General features: G+C 41.8%; 3 protein-coding genes across 3 annotated transcripts in view; all 3 read left to right on the top strand.

Moving 5' to 3' along the window:
* Positions 1-13406, top strand: part of CNIH4 (cornichon family AMPA receptor auxiliary protein 4) — a 728363-nt gene that overhangs the window by 475178 nt on the left and 239779 nt on the right. The gene's annotated exons all lie outside the window — the stretch shown is intronic.
* Positions 1-13406, top strand: part of DEGS1 (delta 4-desaturase, sphingolipid 1) — a 347277-nt gene that overhangs the window by 288378 nt on the left and 45493 nt on the right. The window lies entirely within an intron of this gene.
* Positions 1-13406, top strand: part of FBXO28 (F-box protein 28) — a 43568-nt gene that overhangs the window by 11150 nt on the left and 19012 nt on the right. The window contains exons 2-3 of the mRNA XM_050760757.1: positions 1244-1353; positions 4824-4962. Coding sequence (XP_050616714.1) covers positions 1244-1353; positions 4824-4962 — 249 coding nt within the window. The remainder of the gene's footprint in view (positions 1-1243; positions 1354-4823; positions 4963-13406) is intronic.

Below are 13406 nucleotides of genomic sequence, written 5' to 3'. Positions count from 1 at the left end.
GGGTTTATGTCTTTGTTTTTTTTCAGTAGACATTGAACAAATACTGATAACTGGTTTAGTTTAGTTAGAAATAGATTCTACTGTATTTTAACATATTGGCCAGGCAGGGTGGCTCACACCTGTAATCCCCACACTTTGGGAGGCCAAGGTGGGCGGATCACCTGAGGCCAGGAGTTCAAGATCAGCCTGGCCAACATGGTGAAACCCCATCTCTACTTAGAATGCAAAAATTTGCTGGGCGTGGTGGTGCATAACTGTAATCCCAGCTACTCAGGAGGCTGAGGCAGGAGAATCACTTGAACCTGGGAGACGGAGGTTGCAGTGAACCAAGATCATGCCACTGCACTTTAACCTGGGTGACAGAGTGAAACTCTGTCTGAAAAACAAACAAACATTACTTATTAGAAATTACTGGCCGGGCGCGGTGGCTCACACCTTTAATCCCAGCACTTTGGGAGGCTGAGGCTGGCAAATCACAAGGTCCGGAGATCGAGACCATCCTGGCTAATGCGGTGAAACCCCGTCTCTACTGAAAATATAAAAAATTAGCTGGGCGTGGTGGCGGGCGCCTGTAGTCCCAGCTCAAGAGGCTGAGACAGGAGAATGGCATGAACCCGGAAGGGGGAGTTTGCAGTGAGCCAGCATTGTGCCACTGCACTCAAGCCTGGGCGACACAGCAAGACTCTGTCTCAAAAAAAAAAAAAAAAAAAGAAATTACTTTGTACTTAAAGTTTATTGTGCTTTAAATATCTGGTTTTATTATTAGAATATTAAAGCCTTCTCGAGCTTCAACCCAGTTTGCCAGAATTTTTGTCAGCCCTGTGTTCTCAGGAGAAAACAACTTACATCAAGAGTTTCATCAGCATTTCGTTTCAACAAACATTTGTTGATCATTTGTGCTTGGATGAGATGGAAGGAAGCATAAGACAGCTCCTAATCATCCATATCTTGTACTGCAACATCTACCCCATATGGTGAGAATTAACCTTAGGTTGATGACTCAGTTGCTGCAGAATCACTTGAACCTGGGAGACGGAGATTGCACTGAGCTGAGATCACGCCAGTGCACTCCAGCCTAAGCAACAAAGTGAGACTGTCTCAAAAAAAAAAAAAAAGGTACATACAGCAAACTGAGGAACAATAGTAGGATACAGAGAGCTTTAAGCCATCAGTTATGAGTCTCTGTTAATTGTCTGTTATTAATTTGGTTATTGATTTTTGTTATTCTTTTTTCTCCCTGTAGGTTTGTAAAAGAATGGACTTGGTCTGCCAGAGAATGTTGAATCAGGGATTTCTTAAAGTGGAGAGGTACCATAATCTATGTCAGAAACAAGTTAAAGCACAACTCCCAAGGTATGTTGTGGGTGGCAATGACAATGATATACAGCTGGTTTTGTTTCTTGACTTCTTTTTTTCAGTCTCGTGGTTTATATATTGCTTTCCAAGTTTTTATAGCAAAGGTTACAAAGATCACAATGTGATTTCTGCAGTGGTTTGTCCATTCTCACCGTTTCTGATCAACATTTTACTGGAGGTTCTAGCCAGAGAAAATAGGCAAGAAAGTGAAATATAAGGCATCCAAATGGGAAAAGAAGAAGTAGAACTCTTGTGTTCACAGATGATATGATCTTGTGGATAAGGAGTACGCTAATTGATTGTTAAAGCTAGTAAACCAGTTCAGCAAGGATATGGGATATAAAAATATACAGAAATCAATTATATTTATATACACTAGCAATGAGCAATCCAAAAAGGAAGTTCAAGACATTGGATCATAGTTTCAAAAAGAATAGAATACTTAGTAATACATATAACAAAAACACAAGACTTGTATGCTAAAAACTACAAACACCATTGAAAGAAATTAAAGAAGACTTAAATAAGTGGAAGGGCATTCTGTGTTCATGGATTCGAAGACTTCATATTGTTAAGATGACAATACTCTCCAGACTGATCTACACATTCAGTGTGATAAGGGTTGACAATAAGGTACAATATGTTTTGTTTGTTTCTTGACTTCTTTTTTTTTTGTAACCCCTATCAAAAATTCCAGCTGTCTTTTTTTTTTTCTCCAAAACTTGATACACTGATCCTAAAATTCCTGTGGAAATACAAGAGTGTGACAATAACCAAAGCAATTTTGAAAAAGGAGAGGAGTATTGGAGGACTAACACTTCCCACTTTCAAAACTTAGTACAAAGCTATAGTAATCAAAACAGTATGGCACTGGCATAAGGATAGAACTGTAGATCAAAGAAATAGAGGCAAGAGTCTGGATAACAAACGTTGTATTTTTAATCAGTTGATTTTAACAAGAATGTCACGATAATTCAATGCGGTAAGAGTAGTGTTTTCAACAAATGATGCTGGGACAACTAGTTTTCTTCATGAAAATGAATGAAGTTAGACCTCTTCCTCATACTGTATATCAAAGTTAACTCAAAAGGGATCATAGACCTAAGTGTAAATGTCAGCACTATATATAACCCTTAGAAGAAAACATAGTAATAAGCCTTCATGAACTTGGATTAGGCAGTGACACCAAAAGCACAAGTAGCAAAAGAAAAAATTAGGCAAATTGGACTTAAAATTTCAAACTTTTGTGGCTCAAAACACACCATTAAGGAAATGAAAAGACACCCCACAAAATGAGAGAAAACATGCGCAAATCGTGGATCCAGATTGTATAAGGAACTCTTACAACTCAACAATAAAAAGACAACCCAGTTTAAAAAAGGGTAAAGGGGCCAGGTGCGAGGTGGTGGATCACCTGAGATCAGGAGTTCAAGACCAGCCTGGCCAGCATGGTAAAACCCTGTCTCTACTAAAACTACAAAACTACCTGCGCGTGGTGGCGGGCGCCTGTAATCCTAGCTACTCGGAGGCTGAGGCAGGAGAATCGCTTGAACCCGGAAGGCGGAGGTTGCAGTGAGCCGAGGTCGCACCACTGCACTCCAGCCTTGGTGACAGAGCGAGACTCTGTCTCCAAAAAAAAGGGCAAAGGATTTGAATAGACACTTCTCCAAAGAAGATAAGTAATAGCCAACAAGCACATGAAAGGTGCTCAACATCATTAGTCATCAGGGGAATGCAAATCAAAACCACTACGAGGTTTATATCCACTAGTGCTTTATATCCACTAGGATGACTACAATGGAAAAATGTTGGGGAGGATGTGACAAATTGGAACCTTCATATATCAATGTTGGGAATGTAAAATGGTGCAGTCACTTTAGAAAACAGTGTGGCTGTTCTCAGGCCGGATGTGATGGCTCACGCCTGTAATCCCAGCACTTTGGCCAAGGCAGGTGGATCACCTGAGGTCAGGAGTTCAAGACCAGCCTGGGCAACATAGTGAAACTGTGTCTCTACAAATATTTGAAAATTAGCCAGGCATGATGTTGAGTGCCTATAATCCCAGCTTCTCAGGAGGCTGAGGCAGGAGAATTGCTTGAACCCGGGAGGCAGAGGTTGCAGTGAGCCGAGATCGTGCCATTGCATTCCAGCCTGGGCAACACAGTGAGACTTGGTCTCAAAAAAAAAAAAAAAGAAAGAAAACAGTTGGGCTGTTCTCAAAAAGTTAAACAGAGAGTTATTGTCTGAGCCACCAATTTCATTCCTACATAAGTACCCAAAAGAAATGAAAACATAATGTTTGCACAAAAACTTGTACACGACGTTTTTAGCAGCATTATTCATAATAGCCAAAAAGTGGAGACAACCCAAGTGTCTGTCAGCTGATGAGTAAACAAAGTGATGATATATCTGTATGATGGAATGTTACTGGGCAATAAAAAGGTACATGCTACAACAAGAACGAACCTTGAAAACTATGCTGAATGAAAGAAGCCAGAAACATAAGGCCACTTTATGATTCCATTTATCTGAAATTTTCAGAATAGGTGGATCCAGAGAAACAGAAAGTAGATTAGTATTGCCAGGGACTGGGAGAATGGGAGTGGCTGATGATGGTTCCAGGAGTTCATTCTGTGGTGATGAAAATATTCTGAAATTAGATAGTGGTGATAGTTGTACAATCCTGTGACTATACTAAACACCACTAAATTGTCCTCTTTAAGATAATTTTATTATGGATGAGTTATTTCTCAAATTGTTAAAAAGTTTAAAGGAGTTAAATTTTATGGTCAAAAGCATATAGACTCCTGCCTATATTTCTATGTGTAATCCATCCATTTATCTAATTTCTCTGGTTCTAATAGCCATTAGATTTGATAACCAAAAAAACCTTTTTTTTTTTTTTTTTTTTTTTTTTTTGAGATGGTGTCTTGCTCTGTCGCCCAGGCTGGAGTGCAGTGGTGTGGTCTTGGCTCACTACAACCTCCTCCTCCCAGATTCAAGCGAGTCTCCTGCCTCAGCCTCCCTAGTAGCTGGGACTATAGGAGTGCACCATCACGCCTGACTAATTTTTGTATTTTTAGTAGAGATGGGGTTTCACCATGTTGCCCAGCCTGGTCTCAAACTCCTGACCTCAGGTGATCCACCTGCCTCAGCCTCCTAAAGTGCTGGAATTACAGGCGTGAACCTCCAAGCCCGGCCCCAAAAAACCTAATTAAAAAATATGTATATATAATTTGGGGGTTTTTTTGTTTGTTTTCAAATATTTTGTCAGTGAGTACCAGTCCTTGGTAAAGATTTCTAGGCATCGTGATTCATTCATCATTACAGTTAAATTATGACCCAATTGTAGATTTCTAAATTAACATGTAAAAAAGTGTTTCATTAAACTATCTTGATTGCTTAATATTTTAGTCCACAATACTGCTTTAATGGTTGCCTTGCTTTTATTATTATTATTATTATAGGAGAGAGTCAGAAAGGAGAAACCATTCATTAGCTCGTCATGCAGACATTCTTGCTGCTGTTGAAACAAGGCTGTCACTATTAAATATGACTTTCATGAAATATGTGGATTCCAATCTCTGTTGCTTCATCCCAGGAAAGGTAAAATAGAATTGCTTGCCTAGAACAGCTGGACTGCCCTACATAAACTTATTATAAAGTTATGAATTTTTAATTTTAGAAATGTTAGAATTGTTTCTACTTCTCTGAATGAGTTTCTACTAATGAATTTGGCTTCTGTACAGTTATCAATATAAATATGTATCATTTATGTGATCTTTATATTTAAAATTCTAATTATGAAATAGACAGTTGAAACCCTAATATTATTTAGAGAAGTTTGTTAAGAGTTCATACTCAAGAATAAAATTTGAGGTTTTACTGTTTCTTATGATACCAGAGATACACAATGAACAACATACATATTGTCCCTGCCTTCAAGACTTAAAATTTTGGGGAGGTAGAATAGGAGGGACAAGCTGGTTTTTGTTTTTTTTGAGAAATGTTTCATAAAGACAACTTTATAAACTTTCAGATTTGACAAGAATAAACAATTGCTATTTACCAATATTCCCAGAACTAAATAGCAGTCCTGTTTAACATAGAAATAAATATATTGTAGCATATTACCATTACTAAGTTAATAAAAACTCCAACATTCAACACACTACTTACACCTTCAGTAGTACCCTGCTCCTTGAATTAAGTATAAATTGAGGTATGTCTGTATCTTTTTATATGGAAGTGGTAGAGATATAATTAAAGGTCATTTTGCTACTTGGTTGATGCTAGCAAAAGGTTCCCTTAACATGGTTGGAAATAATTAATATCTAGTAAAATTTGAATGTTCTCTTTTTATTTCCAAAGATAATTTACATTGGCAATATTTAATATGTACTTTGTCCATTTTTAGTTTTCTTTGACATTTATTTTTGGGGGAATCACATTTCTTATAATTGTATTTGAAATGTTTTTGGTATATCTTGCTTTCTTTGCATTATCCACATTTTCTTTTAAAGATCTTGTTGCATACCAGCACATTACCTACTAATGCTTTTTACAGGGTGCTGTAAGAGGGTGACCAGTTAGATACTTCAGAGTGATTCTTATGCCAGATTTTTCTGAATCTGACTTAAAGGCCTTAACTTTTAAGTGTTCCTGAGAAGTTCTTTGAACTTAGCTTGTTTCATATAGCATCATAGTTTTTATTGCATATCTCATTGTTAGAAACATGAATGTTTAAGAAACATCTCACAGTTATCATAACTTCGAAGAGAGTTCAGTCAGTTGTTAAGTAACAGAGTTGAATAGTTTGTGACAGAGTTCATGTGGCCTACAAAGATTAAAATATTTAGGATCCAGGCTGGTTGTAGTGACTCGAACCTCTAATCCCAGATACTTATGAGGCTGAGGCACGAGAATCCCTTGAACCCGGGAGGCGGAGGTTGCAGTGAGCCAAGATCACACCACTGCACTCCAGCCTGGGCAACAGAGCAAGACTGCCCCAAGAAAAAAAAAGAAAGAAAAGAAAAATTTAGTATCTGGCCTGTACACAAAAAGTTACCAATTTCTGTGCTAGTTGATCAGGCTCATGTGTTTGGAATGGTGATCTTTACAGTCTAAATAAATAATGTTGCCAGGCGCAGTGGCTCACACCTGTAATCCCCACCCTTTGGGAGGCCGAGGCAGGTAGATCACAAGGTCAGGAGATCGAGACCATGCTGGCCAACATGGTGAAACCCCATCTCTACTAAAAATACGAAAATTAGCTGAGCATGGTGGCACGTGCCTGTAATCCCAGCTACTCAGGCATCTGAGGCAGAAGAATCGCTTGAACCAGGGAGTTGGAGGTTGCAGTGAGCCGAATCACGCCACTGCACTCCAGCCTGGCAACAAAGCAAGACTCCGTCTCAAAAACAAACAAACAAACAATGTTAAATTCACTTGAGTCCTGTCATTTTTTGGAAACCACTTGTTGACTTCTTTTTTTTTTTTTTTTTTTTTTGAGTCGGAGTCTTGCTGCATCACCCAGGCTGGAGTGCAGTGGGGCAATCTCGGCTAATAGCAACCTCTGCCTCCCGGTACAGGAGTGTTCCCTTTTTTGTACTTCTCATGCTTAAACTTTTCACATCCTGTCTGCAAAAAATAAGGATGTGGCATTTAGTTTCCACATGCTGAAGTAAGAACATTATACAAAATTTTCAGTCTAACATATAATCTTCATTTAATATATGGTGTTTATGATAAGTTGTTCTTGTTTTCCCTGAGATCTTGCTTCTCGGATATACTTAAAAGTCTAGGCCGGGTGCAGTAGCTCACACGTGTAATCCCAGCACTTTGGGAGGCTGAGGCGGGTGGATCACGAGGTCAGGAGATCGAGACCATCCTGGCTAACATGGTGAAACCCTGTCTCTACTAAAAATACAAAAACAAAATTAGCTGGGCCTGGTGGCAGGCGCCTGTAGTCCCAGCTACTCGGGAGGCTGAGGCAGGAGAATGGCATGAACCTAGGAGGCAGAGCTTGCAGTGAGCCGAGATCACACCACTGCACTCCAATCTGGGCGACAGAGCAAGACTCTGTCTCCAAAAAAAAAGTTCAGAAGCGTTTTTGTTTTTGAGATGGAGTCTCGCTCTGTTGCCCAGGCTGGAGTCCAGTGGCACAGTCTCAGCTCACTGCAACCTCTGCCACCCACCCAGGTTTAGGCGATTCTCATGTCTCAGCCTCTTGAGTTGCTGAGACTACATGTGTACACCCCACACCCAGGTAATTTTTGTATTTTTAGTAGAGGTGGAGTTTCACCATGTTGGCCAGGCTGGCCTCAAAACTCCTGACCTCAAGTGATCCGCCTGCCTTATCCTCCCACAGTGCTGGGATTACAGGTGTGAGCCACTGTTCCTGGCCACGGAAGCTTTTATACTTTATTAAGAAAACCAACTTTTGTAGTTTTATATAGACTACATTCATTTTGTCCAACTTTAGGTCTACAGTAAGCATTTTATTCACTTTAGTGAATCTGAGTAGTAGCAGCATTATAGTTTAAATTAGATAGCCAAATATGTACCAGAATTTTGGACCTTTAAAGTAAAAGTTGGGGCCGGGCGCGGTGGCCCACACCTGTAATCCCAGCACTTTGGGAGGCCGAGGTGGACGGATCTTGAGGTCAAGAGATCAAGACCATCCTAGCCAACATGGTGAAACCCTATCTCTACTAAAAATACAAAAATTAGCTGGCCGTGATGTCATGAACCTGTAGTCCCGGTTACTTAGGAGGCTGAGGCAGGAGAATCGCTTGAACCCGGGAGGTGGAGGTTGCAGTGAGCCGAGGTCGTGCCACTGCCTTCCAGCCTAGGCTATAGAGTGAGACCCTGCCACACACGCACAAAGAATTTAGACAGGTTACAAGTTTGCTATTACCTAGGACAGGGACCAGCAAACTTTTTTTTGGTAAAAGGCCAGATCATAAATATTTTTGGCCTTGTGAGCCTTGTGCTCTCTGTCACAGCTATGCAATTCTGAGAAACAGCTGCATGCAATGTGTGGTAAATGAATGCTTATGCCTGTGTTCCAGTAAAACTTTATTTACAAAACCAGGCATAGGCTAAATAGGGGCATAGTTGGCCAACCCTAACTACCACATTGATATTCTCTTTATCTTCTCTCAGAACTAAGATGTTATAGAATGTTGGCTTACTCCTTATACATTTCTCAAATCTTCTGTCTAACACATGGAAGTTACACTTTTTACAGTAAACTCATGTTAGTATCAGCAGTTCACATATACTGAAGCACAACTATATGTGAGCATTGAGCAACCAACCGTTCATAGAGATAATGAAAAAAGATGTGGATAGTCTCTGCTCTTCTGTTTTATTTATATTTTTTAAAAATATTTTTAGAGACAGGGTCTCACCATGTTGCCCAGGCTGTCTTAAACGCCTAGACTCAAGCAATCCACCCACCTCAGCCTCCCAAAGTGCTGGGATTACAGGTGTGAGCCCCCATACTGAGCAGCATAGTCTCTGCTCTTTTTTGTTTTGTTTTGTTTTGTTTTGAGATGGAGTCTGTCTCTGTCGTCCAGGCTGGAGTCTCGGCTTACTGCAGCCTCCGCCTCCTGGGTTCAAGCAATTCTCCTGCCTCAGCCTCCCAAGTAGCTGGGACTACAGGCGCATGCCACCATGCCCAGCTAAGTTTTCTTGTATTTTTAATAGAGACAGGGTTTCACCTTGTTAGCCAGGATGGCCTCGATCTCCTGACCTCATGACCCGCCTGCCTCAGCCTCCCAAAGTGCTGGGAGTACAGGTGTGAGCCACTGCACCCTTCCCAGTCTCTGCTCTTAACTGTCCCTAGTAGCCCTGGTAAACCTTTTGTTCTTATTGAAACACAGTGGTCCCCAAGAATTAGGGGTTTTAGAGTATAATTGACTATGTAAGGCCATGAAGCTATATTTCCCTGAACAGACATAAAAATCTATATATTGGGCATTATTGGCTTGTATTTATTGTTCTGGGAAAGAAAACTGGTGGTTTTAATTCCTCTTTTCGTGTGTAAATTTTTGCTTTCTTGTAATTTCAAGTTTACACAAAAATTACAAGACTGGTACAAGGAACTCCCATATAGCTTATTTGCATATCCAGCAGTTATTTACCTTTCATCCTGTTTGCTTTTATTTTCTCTTTATAAATACATTTTGGCCAGGCACCGTGGCTGCCGCCTGTGATCCCAGCACTTTGGGAGGCCGAGGCGAGTAGATCACAAGATCAAGAGATCGAGACCAGCCTGGCCAACATTGTGAAACCCCGTCTCTACTAAAAATACAAAAATTAGCTGGGCATGGGCCAGGTGCGATGCCTCACGCCTGTAATCCCAGCACTTTGGGAGGCCGAGGCAGGTGGATCACGAGGTCAGGAGATGGAGACCATCCTGGTTAACACGGTGAAACCCCGTCTCTACTAAAAATACAAAATATTAGCCGGGCGTAGTAGCAGGCGCCTGTAGTCCCAGCTACTTGGGAGGATGAGGCAGGAGAATGGTGTGAACCTGGGAGGCAGAGCTTGCAGTGAGCCGAGATTGCGCCACTGCACTCCAGCCTGGGTGACAGAGCAAGACTCTATCTCAAAAAAAAATAAAATAAAGTAAAATTAGCTGGACATGGTGGCACGCACCTGTAGTCCCAGCCACTTGGGAGGCTGAGGCAGGAGAATCACTTGAACCCAGGAGGCGGAGGTTGCAGTGAACTGAGATTGCGCCACTACTCCAGCCTGGTGACAGAATGAGACTTCGTCTCAAATACATACGTACATGCATACATACATACTTTTTGGCCAGGCATGGTGGCTCATGCCTGTAATTCTAATACTTTGGGAGGCTGAGACGAGCAGATGGCTTGAAGCCACAAGGAGTTCAAGACCAACCTGGGCTGCAAAGTAAGACCCCTGTCTCTACAAAAAAAAATTAGTTAGCTGGGTGTGGTGGCATGCACCTGTAGTCCGAGCTACTTGGGCGGCTGAGGTGGGACGATTGCTTGAGCCTGGGCAGTCAAGGCTGCAATGAACTATGATCATTCCACTGCACTCCAGTCCTGGGTGGCAGAGCAAGATCCTGTCTCAAGAAAATAAAATGTAAATACTTTTTTTTCCTGAACCACTTGAAAATAAGTTGGAGACACTGTGCTCCTTAGTTCCTAAATATTTCATTGTATTTCCTAAAAGCTAGGATACTCTTACTTAACCATAGTACAGAGAGCAAAATCAGAAAATTGTAACACTGATGTAATACTGTTATGTAGTTGACAGTTCATACTCAAGTTTCATCACATATTCCAATAATACTCTTCCTATCAATTTTTTTTGTTAATACAGAATGTAATCCAGAACCATGCATGGACTCTAATCTTCTTATATCTGGAACAATTCCCTAAGCTCTCTTTGTGTCACTTGATTTCACATTTTTGAAGAACATAGGTCAATTATTTTGAGGGATATGCTTCCATTTAAGTTTAATGCTTACAGAATGTTGTTTTTGTTTCTTTTGAAGTTGATTTTAACGTGGAGATACTCTTTTTTTTTTTTTTTTTTTTTTGACTGGTCTCGCTGTCGCCCAGGCTGGAGTGCAGTGGCGCGATCTCTGCTCACTGCAAGCTCCGCCTCCCAGGTTCACGCCATTCTCCTGCCTCAGCCTCCTGAGTAGTTGGGACTACAGATGCCCACCACCACGCCCGGCTAGTTATTTTGTATTTTTTTAGTAGAGACGAGGTTTCACCGTGTTAGCCAGGATGGTCTTGATCTCCTGACCTTGTGATCCGCCCGTCTCGGCCTCCCAAAGTGCTGGGATTACAGGCGTGAGCCACCGCACCCAGCCAATGTGGAGACACTCTTAAAAATCAAGAGTAGTTGGGAACATTTCTCCTTTTACTATGCTTGTCCCAAAATAAATATATACAGCCATGAGCCTTTAAAGAAAAAAAAAAGTCTGTTTTCATATTAAAGAGAATATAACAGGCCAGGCAGGATTGCTCACTCCTGTAATCCCAGCATTTTGGGAGGCTGAGGTGGGCGGATCACCTGAGATCAAGAGTTGTAGACCAGCCTGGCCAACTTGGTGAAACCCCATCTCTACTAAAAATACAAAAAACTAGCCAGGCATGGTGGCATGTGCCTATAATTCCAGCTACTCAGAAGGCTGAGGCAGGAGAATCACTTGAACCTGGGAGGTGGAGGTTGCAGTGAGCCGAGATCATGCCACTGTACTCCAGCCTGGGCAACAGAGTGAGACTCTGTCTCAAAAAAAAAAATTATTCTGAAAAATAAGAAAAGATACGCCAGCCTGGCCAACATGGTGAAACCCTTTCTCTACTAAAAATGCAAAATTAGCCATGTGTAGTGACAAATGCCTGTAGTCCCACCTACTCAGAGGAGGCTGAGATAGGAGAATTGCTTGAACCTGGGAGGCAGAGGCTGCAGTGAGCCGAGATCAATCCATTGCACTCCAGCCTGGGTGAGACATAGCAGGAAAAAAAGATACAGTCATGCATCATTTAGCAAAGAGGATCCATCCCAAGAAATGCATTGTTAGGTCACTTTGTCATGTGAACATCATGGAGTGTATTTACACAAACCTAGATGGTTTTTATACACATAGGCTATATGGTATAGCCTATTGCTTCTGAACTGCAAACCTGTATAGCATATTACTGTACTGAATATTGTAGGCAATTGTAACACAATCATATTTGTATATCTAAACATAGAAAAGGTACAGTAAAAGTAGAGTAAAAAAAAAAATGGTATACCTGTATAGGGCACTTATGATGGAACTCAGTTTCTCTGGGTAAGTCAATGTGTGAGTGGTGAGTGAATGTGAAAGCCTAGGACATTACCGTACACTTTGTAAACACTGCATACTGAGGCTACATTAATTTTTTTTTCTTTTTTGATACTGGGTCTTGCTGTATCACCTAGGCTAGAGTGCAGTGGCATGACCACAGTTCACTGTAGTCATTACCTCCCAGACTCAAGATGATCCTCCCACCTCAACCTCCTAAGTACCTGGGACTACAGACATATTACATTTATTTATTTACTTTTTTAATTTTTGGGGCCTGGCATTGTGGTTCAGGCCTGTAATCCCAGCACTTTGGGAGACTGAGGCAGGCGGATAACCTGAGGTCAGGAGTTTGAGACCAACCTGGCCAACATGGCAAAACCCAGTCGCTGCTAAAAATGCAAAAATTAGCCAGGCATGGTGGTGTGCACCTGTAGTCCCAGCTACTCAGGAGGCTGAGGTGGGAGAATCACTTGAATCCAGGAGGCGGAAGTTGCATTGAGCTGAGATTGTGCCACTGCACTCCAGCTTGGGTGACAGAGAAGACTCTGCCTCAAAAAAAAAAAAAAAAAAAAATTGGGGGCAGGCGTGGTGGCTCATGCCTGTAATCAATCCCAACACCTAGGCCAAGGTGGGAGGATCACTTGAGCTTAGGAGTTCTTTAAGTTTTAAGTTTTTGACTTCTTTGTAATAACACGTAGCTTAAATGTCGTTTCGTTATAATATTGATGAGGGAAAAAAAATCAGGCTGGGCTCGGTGGCTCACGCCTGTGATCCCAGCACTTTGGGAGGCTGAGGCAGGTGGATCACTTGAGGTAGGAGTTTGAGACCAGCCTGGCCAACTTGGTGAAACCCTGTCTCTACTAAAAATAAAAAATTAGCCGGGCGCGGTGGCTCAAGCCTGTAATCCCAGCACTTTGGGAGGCTGAGACGGGTGGATCACGAGGTCAGGAGATCGAGACCATTCTGGCTAACACAGTGAAACCCCGTCTCTACAAAAAAATACAAAAAACTAGCCGGGCGAGGTCGCGGGCGCCTGTAGTCCCAGCTACTCGGGAGGCTGAGGCAGGAGAATGGCGTGAACCTGGGAGGCGGAGCTTGCAGTGAGCTGAGATCTGGCCACTGCACTCCAGCCTGGGTGACAGAGTGAGACTCCGTCTCAAAAAAAAAAAAAAAATTGCCAGGCACAGTGGCTCGCGCCTGTAATCCTAGCACTTCGGGAGAC

Source organism: Macaca thibetana, chromosome 1 (assembly GCF_024542745.1).
Source record: "Macaca thibetana thibetana isolate TM-01 chromosome 1, ASM2454274v1, whole genome shotgun sequence".
NCBI lineage: Eukaryota > Metazoa > Chordata > Mammalia > Primates > Cercopithecidae > Macaca > Macaca thibetana.
Note: the sequence above shows the minus strand (reverse complement) of the source record. Positions and strands in the feature narration are given on the sequence as shown.